General features: G+C 43.7%; 2 protein-coding genes across 2 annotated transcripts in view; both read left to right on the top strand.

Annotated features, from left to right (window-relative positions):
• Positions 1-9,546: 9,546 nt before the first annotated feature.
• Positions 9,547-14,116, top strand: FABP7 (fatty acid binding protein 7). The gene is made up of 4 exons (XM_077811724.1): positions 9,547-9,760; positions 10,545-10,717; positions 11,344-11,445; positions 13,768-14,116. Exons 1-4 carry the CDS (start codon positions 9,688-9,690, stop codon positions 13,816-13,818), a joined length of 399 nt encoding a protein of 132 aa, XP_077667850.1. The 5' UTR covers positions 9,547-9,687; the 3' UTR covers positions 13,819-14,116.
• Positions 14,117-19,080: 4,964 nt separating this feature from the next.
• The window catches only part of SMPDL3A (sphingomyelin phosphodiesterase acid like 3A), a 29,906-nt gene continuing 28,526 nt past the window's right edge, over positions 19,081-20,460 (top strand). Inside the window, exon 1 of the mRNA XM_077813010.1 lies at positions 19,081-19,228. Within this exon, the coding sequence (XP_077669136.1) occupies positions 19,081-19,228 (148 nt within the window). The remainder of the gene's footprint in view (positions 19,229-20,460) is intronic.

Raw genomic sequence — 20,460 nt, forward strand, 5'->3', positions numbered from 1 at the left:
AGCTGGCTAGAGGAATTTCAATGGCACCTAATCACACAGGAATATGTGATTTTATTGAAATCAAAATGCTCTGCAAAATGGTGTCAGTTTTACTGGAATTTTGTTTAGTACGAAAACCATTGGAAAAAGTTTTGGTTGTGTTGAAATGTTCCAATTCTTTGTTTTGAAATTACATTGTTTCCTACTTTTTAAAATTTTGTCTTTTATTATATCATAATACAACATTTTTAAAGGTCTAAAATGAACCTAAATGTTTTGATTTTGTCAAAACAAAATGTTTCTTTCAATGCAAAATGAAAATACTTTGGAATTTTCCTTCATGGAGAATTCCAAATTTTCAGTTTTTGCTCTAATTTGGAAGGAAGACAGATTTTAAAATCTCAAAATATTTTGTGAAACAGAACTTCCATCCTCTGTGTACCTTTAATCACAACCCTTTCCTTTTACACAGATATTGCCATACCCACCATTCTCCAGCAGCGCTTCTCACCCAGTCTGACTCCCAACCTTAAACCTCCCATATTCCTCTCCCCACCTCCAGCAAACCAGGGGAGATTCACCAGTGATACCCAATTCACTGATGAGTCAGAGTTGGATTCCCTTCTGATGAACTGTGGAAGGATCAGTGTCACAGGGTGACTGGCCCCTTCAGAGACAATAGGTCCAGCTCACCTGTGACTAATTAGCTGCTTCCCAATGGGCCCTGATAAAGGCCATTGGCCTCTATAAAGAGCCAGGCGGTAGATGGAAAGATGGAGGAATAGGAAGCAGTACCAGGGCACTGGTAAGAGTTCCCTGGGAGATCTACATGAACAGCACCAGAGAGCAGTAGCTGGGAGCTGTTGAGGAAAAGAACTGGCACAAAGACAACAGTGAAAAATGTTGGTGGGACAGTACTGGCCAGAGCTGAGGAACCCTGGCAAGCAGAAGGTTTGTGCAGAGGCCACTAGGTTCAGGGGAAGAAGTGGCTCAGCCACAGGCTAGCTGACCCTAAAATGAAGATGGTAAATCTGGAGGAGCTCAGAGGACTCATAGACAAAAGGGTCTGGGACGTGGAATCCTACAGGGAGCCCTCTTGTAATAGCCCTGAGGAGAGGGTTGTGGTTGGAACAGCAATAAGTAGAATGGCCAGTGGTATGGACAGCCTGGAACAGGGGGACAGGAATTACAGAATGGGCTTGCTCATGCTTAGGTAGACGGTTTGGAGAATGGGCCCTGAAATAATGGCAGAGGAACTGGGGAACAAACCAGCTGTAGACTCTTGGGTAGGTGACTGGGAGATGATGTCCCAGGAGTGAGGATGAAGAACTACTGCCTTTTTACTTGTCTTACTTTAGGTTGGGTGTTTGTTTTACTGGGAGGGATCTTCTAAGGTTTGGAATTGTACTAATAAATTATGTACTAATAAATTATGGGCTTGACTAGGACTTGAAGGACATTCTCTTCCTGGGCACGGGAAGTGAGCAGTGGTCTTCTCTGTCATGGAGAAGATGGGCAACTTGTTCTTCTCTCGGGGCAGCAAGGAGAAGCTGAGGCAGGACTCACCTCTTCTGCTGCAGCTGGCTGCTCAAGGGCACCCAGACGAGGGCGGGTGGGGGGAATCCTGTAACCATCATCACATGGTAAAGTATCTTCATAGCAGACCTTCACGCTCTGATTGTCAGGTAACTGTATCCTTGCTGCTCCCACCAATCCCACACACCCAGCTACTACCCACAAACACTATGCCACCTTTCCATCACCCCCGGTACCTTCTCTCCACTCCCTTTTTACCCACCCAACAATCTCCCAGCTGACGTCTTTTCCTTCAGACTTTATGCTCCTCCCATCCAATATCCCATGTCCTTCTGCCCACCCACATTCTGTCTGATTTCTCCATGCCCTCACCACCCCCTGCTCCCCTCCATCATCCACACTCTTTCTGTTACCCTTACTGCAATGTGCCCACAACCAACCTTCCCCACCTTTACTATGTCCTCTTGGGAAACAGCTTCTACTGCCCCTACCTCTATATCCCCTCCCTAACAATATCCCCCTACTTTAAAGAAAACAAGGCAATTCTCTCACAAAAATTTTTTATTGAGTGATGGTCATTCTTATAGATTCACTATCAACAAAACTACTAGAAATCAAGGAAAGAACCACTTAAGACAATACTCACATTCTGCCTAACCCATAGTTTCCCCTATGTTCCCAATTATTTATCTCTTTTTATTCCACATTTAGTGACCCCATGCCAAAAGTTTGCTTTAGGTACCACCCAGCATCACCTAGGAACTCTGTGGCAGGGGTAGGGAAAGAACAGAGTTCTCCTCTATAGCATGCAGTGACTATAACCACAAGATCACCTCTGCTCCTGCCAGACTGAATGAGGTCGGATTTTTACCCACCGAACTCATTCACTACACAACCCTGATACAGTCCTTAAGCACCCTCCATTCTTGCACTCAATGAGGCAGGGGCCCTGTGGAAAAACTGGTATGTGATCATGTAATTAAAGGCTGTACATAAGGCATATGCACAAGGGCACAGTATTAAGCTTGTACAGGTAACCTTAATTCTGGCATTTCCTAATTGTTGAGTGCTTGACTTTACAACTTTATCATTCTTTTAATGTCAGGCCATTTGTGTGTAACTTCCAGGGCTTGTTTTTCTTGTACCAAATTCTATTATATGAAACTGTAACTGCCTACACCCACATCCTCAGCAGGGTTTGAACCCTACACAGTCTGCACTGCAGACAGAGCAGCTCTACCACTTGGCTAAAGGACTACCTACAGTAATTGGCAGCATTGGTAGTCTGCTAACCTCTGTGGACCAGCCACTAAAGGATGTTACATAACACCCCGAAACAATATTACATGCATGAGCACCTGCATGTTACAGACCACCTTCTCAAGCATATTGATTTGCCAGATCCTTTTTGAGAGGGAGCTGTGTCAAATAACAAAACCTTTAAAGGTCACTTGTAAAGGATTTTTAAACCACTGAGCATATACCTTTTTGGCATAATGGACAAATGAAAGGCTTTTTCTGCTTTATTCCATTATTAGTTCTTTGTTGCATGCACTTGACCTTTCTTGTTTCACATGACTTGGGGCCCATTGCAGTCAAATGAAAGCTCATTGAGGCCAATGGGAGCCTTTGGATCAGGCCAATAGTCAGGCTTGGGTGCAAGGAAGCCTGAGAAAGGAGTCAGAGTTGAGGAGGTGTTAAAATTAGGCATGGGGGAGGTTTGCAGGAGTAGGCACCTGTGCTGCAAAGCTTTAGAGCTCTGCCATAACAGACTGCCTGCTTTGGTAGAGCTCAGAAACTCTGCAGAGCAAGCAAATGTCAGCCGTAGATCTCTTAAGATGCTGTACTGAGGAAGGTGTAATTGTCTCCAAGGTGTGAAGGTGTTACTAGAAGCCTCATTTTACTAATATGAATTAATTAAACAGAAGACTTTGGCCTGACTTTACCATAACAAGCACATCACTATGAAACCCATTTAAACATTTATATAAAGATTCCAAGGCCAGAAGGGAGCATTGTGATCATCTAGTCTAACCTCCTGTATGCCACAGGCCAGAGAACTTCCCTGAACTAATTCTTGCTTCAAGTCCAATGGATCTGGTTGAACTAGATTGATTCAAAATTTCAATAACTAAATTGTTCATTGTTAAAAATGTGCACCTTATTTCTAATCTGAATTTGTGTAGCTTCAATTTCCGCTCATTGGCTCACGTTACTTCTTTTTCTGACAGATTGACAAATCCTCTGTTGTTAAATTTTTGTTCCCCATGTTGGTGCTTATAGACTGTGATCAAGTTATCCCTTAATAGTCTCTTTGATAAGCTAAATAGATTGAGCTCCTTGAGTCTCTCACTATAAGGCAGGTTTTCCAATCCTTTAATTATTCTTGTGGCTCTTCTCTGAACCCTATCCAATTTTTCAACATCCTTCTTAAAGTATAGGTGCCAGAAGCTGACACAGTAACTCCAACAGTGGTTGCACCAGTGCCAAATACAGAGGCAAAACACCCTACCTCCCTATTCCTACTTGATATTTGGTTTATATGTCTGAGGATTACTTTAGCCTTTTGGCCACAGTATTGCACTATGAGCTCACGTTCAGCTGAGTATTCACTCTGACCCCAAGTTTTAAGTCACTTCTTCCCACATCAGAGTACCCCATCCGGTAAGGTAGGCCTGCTTGCCTACATCCATTTTTCCTAGACATAAGACTTTACATTTGGCTACACTGCAATGTATATAATTAGCTTGTGCCCAGCTTTCCAAGTGATCCAAGTCACTCTGTATCAGTGACCTGTTCTCTTTCATTATTTATCACTCCCAATCTTTGTCATATGCAAACTTTATCAGTGATGACTTTATGTTTTCTTCCAGGCTATTGATAAAAATGCTAACAGCGTAGGGCCAAGAACCAATCCAGATGTAATCTGACTAGAAACGCACCAATTCAATGATACCCCATTTACAATTGCATTTTGAGTCCTATCCGTTAACCACTTTTTAATTCATTTTATGTGTGCCATGTTGATTTTTATATTATTCTAGTTTCTTAATCAAAATATTGTGTGGTCCCAAGTCAAATGCCTGATAGGAGCATAGGTATATCATAGCAACGCTATTTATTACCAACCAAACTTGTAATATCACCAAAAAAAATTGAGTTATTTTGACAGGATTTATTTTCGAAAGTCCATGTTGATTGGCATTAATTATATTGCTCTTTTAATTTTCTATTAAGCAAGTCCCATATCAGCTATTCTATTACTTTGCCTAGGATTGACATCATGCTGACAGGAATATAATTACCTGTGTCATCCCATTTACCATTTTAAATATTGGCACAACATGGGTTTTCTTCCAGTCCTCTGGAACTTTACCAGTGTTCCAAGACTTCTTAAAAAAACAACATTAATGGTCCAGCGAGCTCTGTAGCCCACTTTTAAAAAACTCCTGGATGCAAGTTATCTGGACCTGCTGATTTTAAAATGTCTACCTTTAGTAGCTGCTGATTAACATCATATTTTAGTTACTGTTGGCATGGAAAATATTTAAGAATCATTTGGCTTTATTTCAAAATACAGAACCAATACAGTTATTGAACACTTCAGCCTTTTCTGCATTATTGACAATTCTAACATTTCCATCGCGTAGTGGCCCAATACCATTGTTATGTTCTTTTTGTTCCTGACATACTTAAAAGAATGCCTTCTTATTGTCCTTAACTCTGCTGGCCATGTATTTCTCCTAGTGTCCTTCTGTTTCCCTTATCAATTTTCTATAATTCCTAGCTTCCAATTTATATCCATTGTTATCCATTTTTCCTTTTCTCCATTTGTTACATTTTTAAAAAAAAATTATTACTGATTTCAGTTTAAACACAGGAAAAGAAGAGCAAAACAAAACATTAAAATACTTGGAATTCAAAAGGTAAATGATCATTAATTCTGGGAAAGTTCCTCTTTCTTTCATGGAAAAGGAAGACGACGAAGGTGACACATGGTGAAAGGGTCTGACGGGAAACTTAAATACTACATTCCCCAAGCTTCTTAGGATTCAGCCAACCTAATGGTGGTGGTGGTGGTGGTGATGGTGCCATCTGGTTCTCTCGCCTCATTTGGTCTAGTCAGAACATCTTGCAGGATCAGGCAAAAAGAAGGCCCAGTGCTGTGATGGTAAAATATCTGGATCTCAGGAAGGCGGTGTAGAGAGCCAGGAAGGTGAGGACCTCCAGGACTCTAAGATCCTGAAAATGTTAAACTTTCCCTTATGCTTCCCTCTTTAAAATATCCAAAAGAGGCATGGTCAACCCTTACTGTCCCATTAGTCTGACCGAACAAAACAAATGTCTGGAAGTTCATATATGGCCATTTCTTTCCTTTTCAAGGAATTCCTAGGGCCATTTAACTTGTAACCTCACAGGAATGCTTAGAGGTCATACCATCATCATGAACCAATTTGGTTCAGCAAGAGTTAGCAAGACCCAGAATTATAGTGCAGAAGATAAGGACCAGCCTGTCCTACTCCTAGCCAATCTCTCCTGGCATCACTCTAGGGGAATGTCTGTGGTGGGTAAGAGATAGCTCCTCTCCTCTCCTGCAAAGTTCCTGAGCTATGACTCTGCTGTCAGGGTTCTGCAAAGCAAGTACCTCCCCACCCCCTAACTCCCATTCCATCTGCATTTTCTTCACCATCTTTGGCCTCTGTCTGGTCCTCTACCTACCACTCCCCTTGGCTGGCAGAAAAATGGATTTATGCAGCAGTTTTATAAACAGGAGCATTATATGATCACTTGTGCAGCTGCATAATTGCACAGCACATGTGGCCTTGTCCATAAGTCATTTTTGTCTGTGTTTAAATTTGGATTTCAAAAGAGCAGCACATCAGTAAGCTAAACCTAGTTATTTTCTATGACTCACCAGCGGCAATGAAATAATTTATCTTTATTAATGGAATCAGCCAATCGCTTAGGCAACTGGAAGGTACTTGAGATAATTTCAGTCGAGGACACTTTTACTGCCAGGATTTTCATAAGATTCTCTGTCTGCAACAAAGGTGAAAAGCAGAACATAAGATCAAATAAGATTCAGCACTGAGGTAATACAATTCTGTCCTCCTACTGTGTGGGTATATGCTCCAAAATTACTGTTAAAATCAGTTCATGGGCATTCTTTACTCACAATAAAACTATACTGAGATTCACAACAGAGATTCAAACCAGATTTGAAAGTATTGAAAATGGGCTGAGCCACTGAAAAAGGAGACAATAAAAGCTATGAACTATATCATGTATTCAGTCATGCAGAATGTTTTCACGCACCTTAATTCAAAAGAAAACCCATTACGTGTTTCAACATACAAATCGGAGGATTAAGCAATTCAGTTATGGCTGGGCCATTTTCAAAAGGACTAAAATTAAAATTTTCAGATGTGCCTAAGTTACATAGGTTCCTAAATCCTATTCACTCTCCATGGGAATTAGGTACCTAAGGACCTTTGAGAATCTGAGCCTAAGTCTGTTTTGAAAATGTTCCATTCAGGCAGACTCCTGTGCGAATACAGCACAAGTTGCAGGATGCTTTGTGGATACATACATATCACAGCCCAAAGCACAGCTCCGTGAATCCACAGCTCCTGTCTTAATCCATCCCTTGTGTCTGCATCTCTGGTGACTGAGGTACCAATGAGGCACTGATCTTAACTGGGCTCTTTATGTGCTACATTCATACGACATTAATAATAATCTAAAAATATATTTTCCTCTTTTCAAGTAAGAGTTTAAAAAAAAATCCAGTCCTAAAATGTGTGCTAGAAATGCTGCAGAGTGAGAGTTGGCAGCATGCCCAAGACAAAAGGGAATAGAAAATATGTGTCATTCTCCTGAATGCATCAAATTTTAAGCTGAATTGAAAGCATATTTCTTTGTCCCAGGATGTCTTATTTATTCTCCTCTTAGACAGGCTTTGCTATGCTCTAAACAACATGTCAACAGCAGAATTTAAACAGGAAAAATGGAGTAAGTTTTTGTATAATGGATGTGTGTAGATAATGCAGCCATCACTGTCTTATCAAGGTGTTTTACAACATGTAAAGATACTCAAATAATTAAAAAAAATACCATCCACAAAGGATGGTCTGACCCCAACTAGTGAAATTATTCTGTTTTATTGGGGTTATTGTCCTGCTGAGAAGGCAAGAAAGGTAACCAGGTAGGTCATTGCCTTCAAGTCAGCTCCAGTTAGAATTCTCCTGCAATCTTTGGTTTAGACTCTAGAGACAGACACTGCAGAAGAGTGAGTAAGCCTGATCTTGGACAGTGACTGTTCCAATCTAAATATATTCAGCAACCTGAATATTAAGCAACTGGCCAAATAGATCAAGTTCCCAACAAGGTAATTAACCAGGAACCCAAAGCAGTGGACCTCTTTGTCAACCCTCCTATGTGAACGTGGCAGTCATATTGAGCTGCCCAATACTGCACCCCTGCCCCACTGTCTCAACACCTGAAATGTTGTTGCAAGAGCTTACATGTGAATTGGGGATTGGAGTCTGTCTCCCCAGACTGAGGGGCTGATTCTCAGTTACTCTGGTCCTGCATGTGGGCAGGAATGGATTGGGTGGGAAGGCAAAGGTGGTTTAAAGCAACCTTTGCACTCTGTATATTGGGACTCTGCAGTGAAGACATACCCTAAGGGTGACAGGCCTGATCAACGACTGACAGAGACTTACCAAATTAGGCATCCTAGCCCCAAGGACTAGGCAGTATTTCAAGTGCTTGAAAGAAACACAAATGCCAATCATTGACAAAGAACCCATTTACAGAGAATTCAAACTTATCTCCCCATTTGTTCCCAATCTGTTTATACCTCAATGAAGGTACAAGCTCTTAACCCTGGATAGGCACAGGGTCCCCAAGCTTTGCTTCCTTGAGTTACAGAATAGCTTGTTCTTTCAGTCCCTGAGTTTTCCTAACAAGTTTTAAGATGTTAGCCCAGGGGGCTCTGGAATCCCTCCAAGTTTTATGCCTGTCTGAACGGCTGACATCATTTTGGCCGACAGAACCAGGCTACTTTGTGAGAAACGTGCACGAGATTAGGTCACCACCTCGTACCTTGAACAAACAAAGTGCTAAACTGAAATAATTTTAAGATCAGTTTTTAAAAATAGTTTCCAAACGCTGTCAATTTAGCAGAGAAGATGTTTTCCGGAGGTGACAAGGAAGGGGAGTGATTGCTTTGTAATTGGGATAGCATTGGCACAATTTCCATTTCATGTGGGGGATGCACTAGCTAATGCCAAAGTGGGTGGTAAAAATGGACTTGAAAATTTAAGCACTGATCTTAATACAAAAATTGTCAAACAAAGATACAGTGAAATGCAGCCAGCACCCCTTTTTTTGTCCTGCTGTGGGTATTCAGTCAAACATCTTATTTTGATTTCCGTATCTGGTTTTCCTTTTCAGATGGTTTCCACTCTTAACTGGGATGTTGGCTGGAGTGTCCTGGGTAAGCAGATCTGGCACACATAACGCTATCCGGTACATGAGTGTGGTCCCTCCCTTTTGAAGAGCCTCTTTGCTGAATCCCTGCCTGTTACACTTCCCTTTTATACCTTGCTATTTGAATGTGTACGAGAAAATACCGAGTTTTCTTTGCAAGAGGATAAGACTTCAGTTTCCTTAGTGTCTTTTTAAATTGCCACCAGCTTAGAGTGCAACGGAAGCTTAGCTGAAGCTCTTATTGTGCATCTTTTCTTTGAGGCTGCAATTGCTCTTGCCAAGTTTTCAAGCAGGCCTTGAATGATGCTCTCTCTCTCTCTCTCCTTTACCCTGAAGCCCTCTCTCTAGGCAGGAGAGAGCTTCAGGGTAAAGGGAGGGCGGCACAAGACTTGCTCTGCTGACCCAGTGGCCTGATCCAATCACAGAGCAGACTGAAACCCTTCAGCCCCTCCTCGCCTTACCTTCAAAGGGAGAGGGAGAGGACTGTGGGGGGCAGGGTTGGGTTGCAATTTTGGTCCTTTCTTCTTTGCCCGCCTCTTCTCCGAGTCCCAATAAGAAGGGGGCTGAGCTGCAGTTGAGGTGCAGGAGGATCTCTTAGGGGTAAAATCCCAACAGGACTGGACACAGCCTCCCACCTGCCAGCTTCATTCCAACTGTCTAACCCTTCCTGCGGCCACAATGGTTGAGGCATTCTGTGCTACCTGGAAGCTGACTGAGAGCCAGAACTTTGATGAATACATGAAGGCGCTGGGTAGGTAAAAGGAGCTCCTGCTAATCAGCCGTTGGGCTGCTGAAATTGTTCCTGAAGTTCTGATCATGTTTTCCAGCACAGCTAGGTTGGAGAGTGATCGTGGGATTTGGGATTTTGCATTGGATTAAAGCATTTGAGTGATTTCTGAGCAGAACCAAAAAACGAATCATTGTCTAGCTGAGCTGAATAACCTGTGTTGCTGCAGAGACTGTGAAAGGGCTGTGGCTTTGCCTCCTCCGTTATTCCCAGCGTTTCATTCTTTATCAAAGCTAATACGATATAGATGTACTTTGCATGGTGGGTTTGTAAGTGTGTGTGTGGGGGGGAGGGGGAGACAGAGCAGTAAGGCTGTGGTTTTTAAAACTTTATTTTAGGAAAAGACAATGAGATCAACTGCATCAACAAAAGTTGATTGCAAAAAAGCAAACAGGTCCCTCTCATTACTCTGGAATAATAAAGATTGCCACCTAAATAAGCAAAAAGTAACTGTCACTAATTCAGTGACAAGAAGCTGATGTACTACACTGTTGATCTAAGGGGTTCTCGTTGCAATATACTGTGTTTCTTAAGTGGGTACCTGACGACTCAGAAGTATATACAGAGAGTTAGAGTGTAGGAAAGTGGGTCGATGAGGTATGGATGACTGGGCAGAGAAGTGTAAAGTGTAGTGTGATAGTGAAAGGAACAGAACAGGACGGAAGGTTTCACCTCATTGTTTGTTTGGCAAATAGGGTGTAAAAGAAATCAGGGTCTGATGGATTTTTGTTTCCATTTGGTGGGTTAGGAGTGAGCTTTGCTACTCGGCAGGTGGGGAACGTCACTAAGCCCACAGTGATAATCAGCAATGAAGGGGACAAAGTAATGATCAGGACCCAGAGCACTTTCAAGAACACTGAAATCAGCTTCAAACTTGGAGAAGAGTTTGAGGAAACTACCCCAGATGACAGAAACTGCAAAGTAAGTGAACACCCTCTCAGGCTGCAGCATTTGAAAAGTCTTATCTTTTGGTGGGGGAGGGACTAGAGGAATGATTCAACTTCTTTGCTACAGTTTAGTAGCACAGAAAGGGAGTGTAAGGAAAGGCAAGACTGCATCTTATTCCTCTAGAGACACAAAGTCATGTCTGGTTGTTATGACATATGTTTTGGCCTTCCAGTATGAAGGAATTCTGCTAGATGCCCCATCCATATTTTTGTACCAGTCGCTTTAATCCAAAAATCAATTTAGGAGACATCCTTCTCAACTGAAAAGAGGAAGGACATGCTGCCTGAACTTTGGGGGCTTTAAAAAGTTGCTACACCAGAGCAAATGTGAAATGATCATTTAAATGTCATTGGGACACACAAAGCAGGATTTATTTAATCCTTTTTGGACAAACAAGAATCAAATGGTCTTTTCATTTTAAACAAGGAGGGTTCATGGGTTTGGATTTAAAATGACTAGAACTAGTTTATTATGCCAGGTTTGACTAAGTTTGTTGAAGAGAATCCAGTAGAGGCTATTGAATACATTCCCTAGAAATCTGAATAGTATCTGCTACTGTTTTAAGTTGATCCTTCTCTTTGTATATTTTGATATCCCAGTCAGTTGTGACCCTGGATGGAGACAAACTAGTTCATGTACAGAAATGGGATGGCACAGAGACAAACTTTGTTAGAGAAATTAAGGATGGCAAAATGGTAATGGTAAGTAAAATGATCACTGAGCTCAGATTAACTATTTGTTTAGATCTATCGAGAACATGCTATTTTTATAGAAAATCTAGAGCTAGTTATGCATAAAGCTGGTTGAGAATTTTTAAAAGTTCACCTATAGATATATTGCTGCTTTGAATCTGTTTATGGACAATGGAAAACTTTCAGCATTTTTCAACCAGCTCTAGCTAACGGTCTTCAGAGAGTGTCAATGACATGATAAGACTTTTGGGGGAGGGGAGTTAAATACAGCATTGTACTAATCCCAAATGAAACAAAATATACTTCTAGAACTTCAAAAATATGTACTATTTGATTAAATGTGCATTAATCCATTTTACACAGCTAGTACTTTAGATCACTAAAATAAAATTATTATACTTCCATATACAACTAGTTACTTAGAATAAGTATTTCTCTGGGGTAATATATCTTGAGGATTTTTGCATTTAATAATGAATGGAGTATTCCTCCTTAGATTATTTTCCAAAGTGATGACCAGGAGAAGAGGTTCATGTAAAGAGTAATCTTTTATGCTTTTAACCCACCTACCTCCAGTGATGCTTTGAGAACAGGATTATAATGTTGTGGCAGTCAGGGCCGTCCTTACCCATATGCAAACTATGCAGCAGTGTAGGGCACCAGGAAATCTGGGGCACCAAATTGCCCCAAATTTTGTGGTGAGTGCCCCAAATTTCCTGGTGATCTACAGAGCTGCATGCTACTCCAGCGGCCAGCCAGATCCCCCAGCCAGCTGAGCCAGCCAGGAAAGCTGCCCCCGGTCCCACTCCACCCCTTCCTCATAGCCCCCACCCCTGCTCTGCCCCCACCCCCACTCCAGCCCCGCCCCACCCCCACTCCAGCCCTGTCCCTGAGCTGCGTCCCGGGGGACTGCAGCAGAGGTCGGGCGTGCCCTGCACTCACCGGGCGGCTGGAAGTGGAGCCGGTGAGTGCTGGGGGCGGCTCCCCTCTGCCCCCCAAGTCACAAGGCTGGGAGCCAGGGGAGCAGAGCAGAGCAGGCTGGGGCCCGGTCGCTCCACTTCCCACCACCCTGTGAGTGCGGGGTTGAGCCCGCCCTGCAATCACTGGGCGGCAGGAAGTGGAGCGGCCTGGCCCCAACCCTCTCCACTCCGCCAGCTCGTGCTGGAAGGCAGTTTTCCCCCCTTTTCCCCAAGCCTGCTCCTGCCCACCACAGACCTTGGGCGCAGTGCCCCCCCCCCCATTCCTCCCACGGAGGACTGGGGATGTCCCCCCACACGGAGGCCTGGGGCCAACCCCACCCCCCCAAGGCGGGGCTGCGTAGGGCACCAAAATGACTAGGGATGGCCCTGGCAGTGATACTAAAGCAATGGCTGAAAAGTACACATGTTCTAAACCCTTACAACACTGGGGGTGTGTGTGTGTGTGTGTGGAAATGTAGCCTCTGGGCTGAAATTTATCACTTTTGTTCTTGGCATGAAAAAGACGTATGTTCAGCTACTTTACTTTCTGTTACCTGGCCATTGGAGAATCAGTCTTTAACTATTGTTTTTGTTCAGATGCGCGCTCTCTCTCTCTCTCTCTCTTCGTGCGTCGAGAATTCCAAAGAGCTTAAACTTAAAAATGCAGACACAATCTGTAGTTGAGAAATGTGTGTTCTTTTGTTTGTTATAAAGCAAGTAACAATGGTATTTGCCCGTGTGCAGTGAACTATTTTACAAGGAATTTGATCAGGAAAATTTCACTCTACCCTCTTGGCGCCTCTAAGAGGCAATATATTGGGAGGTCCATACATTAGAATTACCAGCCATATTCAGTGGTTACATATACATCAGTGGACATGGTACATTTATTTGAACACTTGATTCCCTTTACATATACCCCCTACATATAATAAGTATTGCATATGAACTTCTGAAATATACACATAGTGTACTGCACATTCTGAAATGGGATCACTGGGGTTTTTGTCTGTTGGCTTTTGTTTTAAGGAAATTGTTTTAATATAGGTTCAATGTTATGGCTGAGAGTTTAAATGCACAAAAGTTAGGAAATTCTGTTTTGGTTCCCAGACATCCTTTATTTTGGTCCCCTTTCTGATCTATTGTATCATGAGTTACCCTGTATTGAAAACAGCAATAAGAAAGGTATGATTGCTGTGGGAACCACAACTCTGAATTTTTTCACTCAATATTAAGGGTGCATGAGTATGTTTTGTTTACTTTTATATGATTGACATCCACTAGAACAACCTCTATAGATTGAGCAATATGTAGAAAATGATTGAGACATGGTATGGCATTTTAACTTCTCTATTTCTTCTCCAACTTGCAGACTCTCACCTTTGGTGATGTGGTTGCTGTTCGCCACTATGAGAAAGCATAGAAGCTACCTGACCCCTGTCCAAGTGTTACTTCTGCTGGATGCATTTAACTGCCATCCACAACTGAACGTAGCTAAGTGACATGAACATTACTGGCATGAAAGGTTAATGAAGAGCTTGTGGGTTGTTGGTTTTTTGTTTTTACTTTATACCATCAAATTGGCAAACTCTTGTTCTGTAAAGTGCGACAGGTAGAACTTTGCATTAAATCTCTGAAACACTTGTCTTTGTTTTTTTTACAATAAATGGAACATATTTGACATGATATGGAATGCAATTCAAACTCAAAATTAAAATGTTTTTAAACCCATGCTAGTTTTGCATTTAATGGACTAGTGTTTCAGTGCTTTGGATGGAGGTGATATGAAAAACATTTCCTAAATGGGGTTAATACCGCAAGGAGGGGTGGTGGCAGGATGCCACAGTTGGCTGGGCTATATGGGGTGACTTTGGTCACATAGGAAACCAGGTGTGACTTCACTCCAATTTAGTAGCTTCTCTTTGCTTGAGAAACTCAGGAGCAGCATCTTTGTAGTGCTGCAGTGGAAACAGAGAGATGAGAGGAAACATGGGTTCTACCTCCCTGGCTCAAACCACTGACAGTCCCTTTCCTCTCTGATAATAATAATCTTCACTTACAGCCTGATCCAAAATTCACTGACGTCAATGAGAACACTTCCACTGACTTCAGTGGGCTTTGTATCAATCCTTTACTATTTTGAGTGTGTGTTTTAATGTGGCTAATGGAGGAAGTGGGTGCGAGTTCTATGATCTTCAGTGCAGAAGGAAGTAAATCAGAACCAAAAGGCAGAAATGCTGCATAGATGGGGGTGGAGGGCAGTAGGAATGTAGCAGGCCCTCATCAACCTCAGGGTTATAGCTTGCCTTTCCTAGGGATCCTCAGATGCCACAAGGTTAGGACGCCTTGCTCCTTGAGGGGAACAAAGAGTGGAAACCCCATGATGTGTACCTCCTCCTGGAGTGCCTTCTTGTACTTTTTACAACACGATGGTGCATTATGGACCTTAATTTGTATGGAGGGGCAGTTTATCTCTTCTAAGAGTAGTACTGCATTTTACAGAAATCAAAATTGTATTAATAAACCATCTTAAAAGCATTGTGAACTGGTTCTATACCCCAGTTTTCTGAGCCAAATAAAACCAAAAAGTTACATGGCATCATATTTGTAACTAGAAGGAAAAGATGTAAAGAGAATCCCCCTTCTGTTAGGACATTGTGTCCATGGGCCATATCTGCTTTTGGTTGATTAAGATCTTTTTTTAACAGTGACACAGTTGTGACATTTAACCAGTGGGCCACATTGGGGATGCTGCAAAGGTGTATGGCCAGAGAGGTGCTTCAGGAGGGGAATTGCACCTGAACTCCCGGGCCTGATGCCGGACCATGGTGTTCCTTAGATCTGCTAGCTGGTGTAGTTAGTAGTTCTGGTTCCTCTCCACCATAGGTGGCTCTCTCATAAGGACACTGAGGGAGGACTAGTGCTTGGTCTCAGCAACTGCAACTATGGCTGGTCCTTCTGTGCAGGGAGCACAAGAGCACCTCATTTGATAAGGGTCTAGGCAACAACTTGGCCCTAAAAAAGACATGAATACAAGCTCTTGTTTTCTAATATCCTAACTTTTCAAGGGAGGTGCTCTCTGAACGGACTGTTAACACCGTATTACTATACACTGTAAATCTAGGTGCAGAGAAGAAAGCCCCCTTCATTCTAAACCACCATGAATCTATTTGATTTGATAGATATTAATCACTTTAAAAACTCGGGGCTTGACCTACAGAAGTGCAGAGCTCCTGCATCTGTGATGGAAGTCAGTTAGAGTTGTGAATGTCCCTTCGGAACGTCAGCCTCTGCATTCTTTTCATGAACACCATGTTCTAAAAAAGTGAACTTTTAGGCTAATGGGAGTGAAAAGTAGTACTCGTTTTCGTGGCTTGTGGAACTGGATTCTGGGTTGCTTCAGCCACTGTTGTCCATGTGTGCAGCTTTAAAGAGCCTCTTCTCTACACTACAGAGCTTGCATTGGTTGATTTAAACCTCAGTTTCAGTGTAGTAATACAGACTGTGTTTGTCATCCATCAGTATGGCTCACATCACAGCTGTCTCCTTATGTATGCAAATCACATGATCCCCTTTCTCACCCATCCCTTTCCCAGAGAATTGGAAGCAGATGCTTTTGCTTCATCTCCATGGAAAGAAGTCATGATTCTCTACGAGTGGCATTAATATCCATGACAACTGATTTATAGTGTCACAAAGTAAAAGAATAAAGTCTTTATTACTTGTGCAGAAAGGAATGAGGTGATGGATAGAAAAGGCTCTGGAGTAGACATAAGGCCTGAGTGGTAAATATTTAACAAGGGAACTCTCCATCCCTTCTGTTGTTTACTCTCCTTATATGCATTACAAACACATTTAAACAAAGGCAACTCCCCCTTCACTTCATGCCCTGTATGCATATGTTTTACATGTAACAGCTACCCAGTACAACTTTACTGATGGAGGCTTTTGCCATCTCAAAGGTAAACAAATACTATGAATGTCAAAGGAAATTAGGACTAGGAGAAGTGGCATTTGTGAAATGCCTGAGGGGTTATTGTGAGTGAGGAAGGGAAAGGAGAAAAGTCAGATGTGAGGGACCTGCAACTGTGGATGGATGTAAATATTTAATAATATAGTTAGGCAAACCATAGTAATGCAAACCACTGAAAAATACACAGAAAGAAAAATACATTCACTGGATGGAGAGTAACTGAACATTTAGAGAACAGAGACAGAGAGGGCCTAGAGGTGGAAAGCATAATTTTCCTGAACTTCTGCTATTACAATATCGCTGAGTTAGCTAACCTTCGAACCTCATGCTCTCCTTTGTGGAAAACAATTCTCACTTCTCTGTCTATAAATGGCATCACAGACCTCCTGTAGTATGAACAGATAAGCATTTGTATTTGCAACATACTTCACTCACTCCTTATGTCATGAATACACGTCTCAACTCTCACATCTTATTAGGTTTTAACTTAATTTTAGTATTTCTATAATTACTGGAGTTTTATTCATTCTGGAATGTAAGATGCTTCAGAATATCCCTTCCAAGGCATACTCAGATTTAGAATTAACACTGCTATACTACGTTACCAAACGATTAGTCCTTTGGCCATAACTCTGCTTTGGAAAATGGAGCAATGCAAAACTGGATCCTAACTCTGCAGACATTTAAGCCCTGATCCTGCAAGTTCATACATGCAAGCTCATGCATCATGAGGTGTATTAACAGGAGTGTTGTAAGACACAGGAGGTAACTACCCTGCTCTACTCAGCACTGATGAGGCCTCAGCTGGAGTACTGTGTCCAATTCAGATTGCCACACTTTAGAAAGGATGTGGGCAAATTGGAGAGTCCAGAGGAGAGCAACAAAATTGAGAAAAGGTTTAGAAAACCTGACCTTCGAGGAAAAGTGCAAAAAACTGGGCATGTTTAGCCTTGAGCAAACTGAGGGGGAACCTGATAAGTCTTCAAATATGTTGAGGGCTTTATAAAGAGGACTGTGATCATTTGTTCCCCATGTCCACTGAAGGTAGGAAAAGAAGTAAAGGACTTAATCTACAGTAAGAGAGATTTAGGTTAGATATTAGGAAAAGCTTTCTAATTATCAGGGTAGTTATACTCAAGAATAGACCTCCAAGGAAGGTTGTGAAATTGCCATCATTGGAGATTATTTAAGAATAGACTGGACAAATACCTGTCAGGGATGGGCTAGGCTTATTTGGTCCTGCCTCAACACAGGAGGCTGGACTTGATGATTACTCAAGCTCCCTTCCAGCCCTACATTTGTATGATTCTATGAGGTGCAGAGGTCCACCTGTGACCTGTGCAGGATTTGAGGCCCTCTATACACACATGCAACTTTGCTCATGGGAGCAGTCCCATGGAGCAAAAGGAGCAAAGTTACACACATGCCCAAGTGTTTGCAGAATTGGGCCCTTTGTTTGTAGCTGGAACCTAGGACCAAATTCTGTCTATTACACTGCTAATAATATTACTTCACTGTTGCATAGCACTCTTCATCCACCGATCTCAAGCCACTTTACAAAGGAAAGTATCATTAGCCCTATTTCACAGATGGAGAAACTGAGGCACTGAGTCAAAATGATTTGCCTAAGGCCACCAGGTGAGAGTCAGACTCAGGAACAAGAACACAACTCTCTTGACTTGCAACTCTCCTAACTATGCAGTGCGACCATATGCCTCTTTCTAAGGCACTTGTAATCTTATACCTCAGATATATTTAGTCCGTTCTGCACTGTACCTCCAGCAGGCTTCCCTACATGTCAGAGGTTTCTGGATGCATCCAGTGCAGAATACGCTCTAATAATAGAAGCCTGTGACAATGAGGTCTGCTAATAACTGTCCTAGGCAAGTGCTGTAAGGCCCATCTCTTGTACACTAGCTAACGGAGACCACTGCACTCTTGCAGTGACCTCCGGGCAGAGGACTCGATCATCTCATTGGGCTCTTCCACCTCTAAAGGTGTGATTGTCTCTCTCTAACACATGAACTTTGGCTCTCCTGCCAATTGTCCTAGGGGAGATAAAACACCCTAGTTACAACAGGTGACTCTTCTTATTGGAAGTCTTGGCTTTTAGTGAAAGGGGCCCCACTGCTCTTTGGATAACAGTTCCTACCTCTAAGAGTATGTCTTCACGCTACCACAAGCCTGGGTCTGTGGGACCTGCGCTTGTGGATTTGGGGTTTCCAAGTCCATGCTTTAGCATCCACGCTGCATTGTAAAGGTGGGTTTACAACTGCTGGACCTGGGTCTCATTGTCATGCTAAGGCATCCATAACGCCTATAGAGAGCTTCTGACTCAGGTCTGTGTCCACACTGCAGAACAGAAGGCCCTGGACCCAGTCACCACAGGACTCAAGCTCTGACCCACCCCCTAGCAGGGTCCTAGGACCCAGGTCCTGCGGGCTTGCTGACTTGGGACTCATTTGTGTGCGGAGTAAAGGGGGGGCTGGGGCTCAGACCTGCATCAGAGGCTGGGTGCAAGGTACGGTGCAGACACGCTCCCGGGGGCTAACCGCTAGGGTGGAGCAGGAGCAGCCCCCACGGCTCGATCTCCCGGCCTGGGGCAGCCGGGCCAGCGGCGCTCAGTGCAAGGCGGGGCTGCTCTGCGGGACAGGCAGGGTGCCACGTGACCTGCCCCAGCTCACCTTCCTCCCCCCTGCCGAGGCCGATCACATGAGAGGCGCCCGGCCCAGGGCAGCCGCGCGGAGCATGGAGCTGGCGGGCGGGCGCTGCGCGCTCAGCCTGTGGCTGCTGCTGCTGGCGCCGCTGTGCTGCTTGCCGGCCCCGGGCGCCGCCGCCCCAGCAGGGCCCTCGGCCGTGGGTGAGTCTGGCGGGGCGGCCGGGGAGCCAGCGCTGAGCCGCAGCCGCCGGGCTTGTCTCTTCCTCCCCCCACCCCAGAAGAAGTAGGGCGGCAAGGGGGGCGGAGGGGCAGGGCTGGGGCCCCGGCTCGGTGGGGTTGTCGCCTGCAGCCAGACCCTCCCGACCGGGAGCGACCCCGACACAAAGGAGCTGCCAGTCAATAGCTCCAGCCAGCCGGGCTTGTTCCTGCCCCTCTCCCCCTTCATCCCCCCCCGGCTGCTGATTAATTGCAAAGCCCACGCTGAGAACGAGAGGCAGACGGAGCTCTCCTCCCGGGCCCCTGCTGCGGGGGGAGCTAGGGACTTCCCTCCCCCCCCCCTTAGGTGGCTCACTGGAGACGCCTCACTAGCAGCCTGGGAAAGCTTTACATCCATCCCGCGTGGCTTGTCCCTGCCTCTGTGAACTGGCTCTGTGGCACGGCCACGTTCCCTCACCTGCCTTCGTATGTCCTCAGCCTCCCTCCTCCCTTTGTCCCTGGCTCTAAATCTCCAGAAACTTCCCTGCCTGGGGAAGCATTCTCCCCTCCCCCTTTCCTTTTTATACACTCCCCTCCCCCAGTTTGCTCTATTCTTCACCAATCGTACAATGAGTACTTGTGGCACCTTAGAGACTAACCAATTTATTTGAGCATGAGCTTTCGTGAGCTACAGCTTGAGCTGTAGCTCACGAAAGCTCATGCTCAAATAAATTGGTTAGTCTCTAAGGTGCCACAAGTACTCCTTTTCTTTTTGCGAATACAGACTAACACGGCTATTACTCTGAAACCAATCGTACAATGCCATGCTGTTTACTTCCATTCCCAAGGCTGAGGCATTTGTGTGACTCCCAGCACTCTCCCAGATAAATCAATCAGCCGGTGCCTGACCTGAGCAGAGCATGCTACAAGTAGGCTTGGCAGAATTCTATCTTTTGTTTTAAATAATATATAGAGGGAGAAGATCAATGTTTATTTTTAAATATTCCCCCCCCCCATTGTTGTTGATCTAAATTTTCACAGTGTGGGGAAATTATTGGGGGTGCGTGTCTGACAATGGGGGATCACACAATTATTTAATGATAGTAGACGTTAAGATTCAAAATCTTAAAGCTTTATAAGCATCCAAACACAAATTGTGACCATCACATGTCAAAATATACAAAAGTAAATATCCTTAAATCAAACTCTTAACTCTCAAGTAGCATTTTTCTTACTTT

Source organism: Eretmochelys imbricata, chromosome 3 (genome assembly GCF_965152235.1).
Source record: "Eretmochelys imbricata isolate rEreImb1 chromosome 3, rEreImb1.hap1, whole genome shotgun sequence".
NCBI lineage: Eukaryota > Metazoa > Chordata > Testudines > Cheloniidae > Eretmochelys > Eretmochelys imbricata.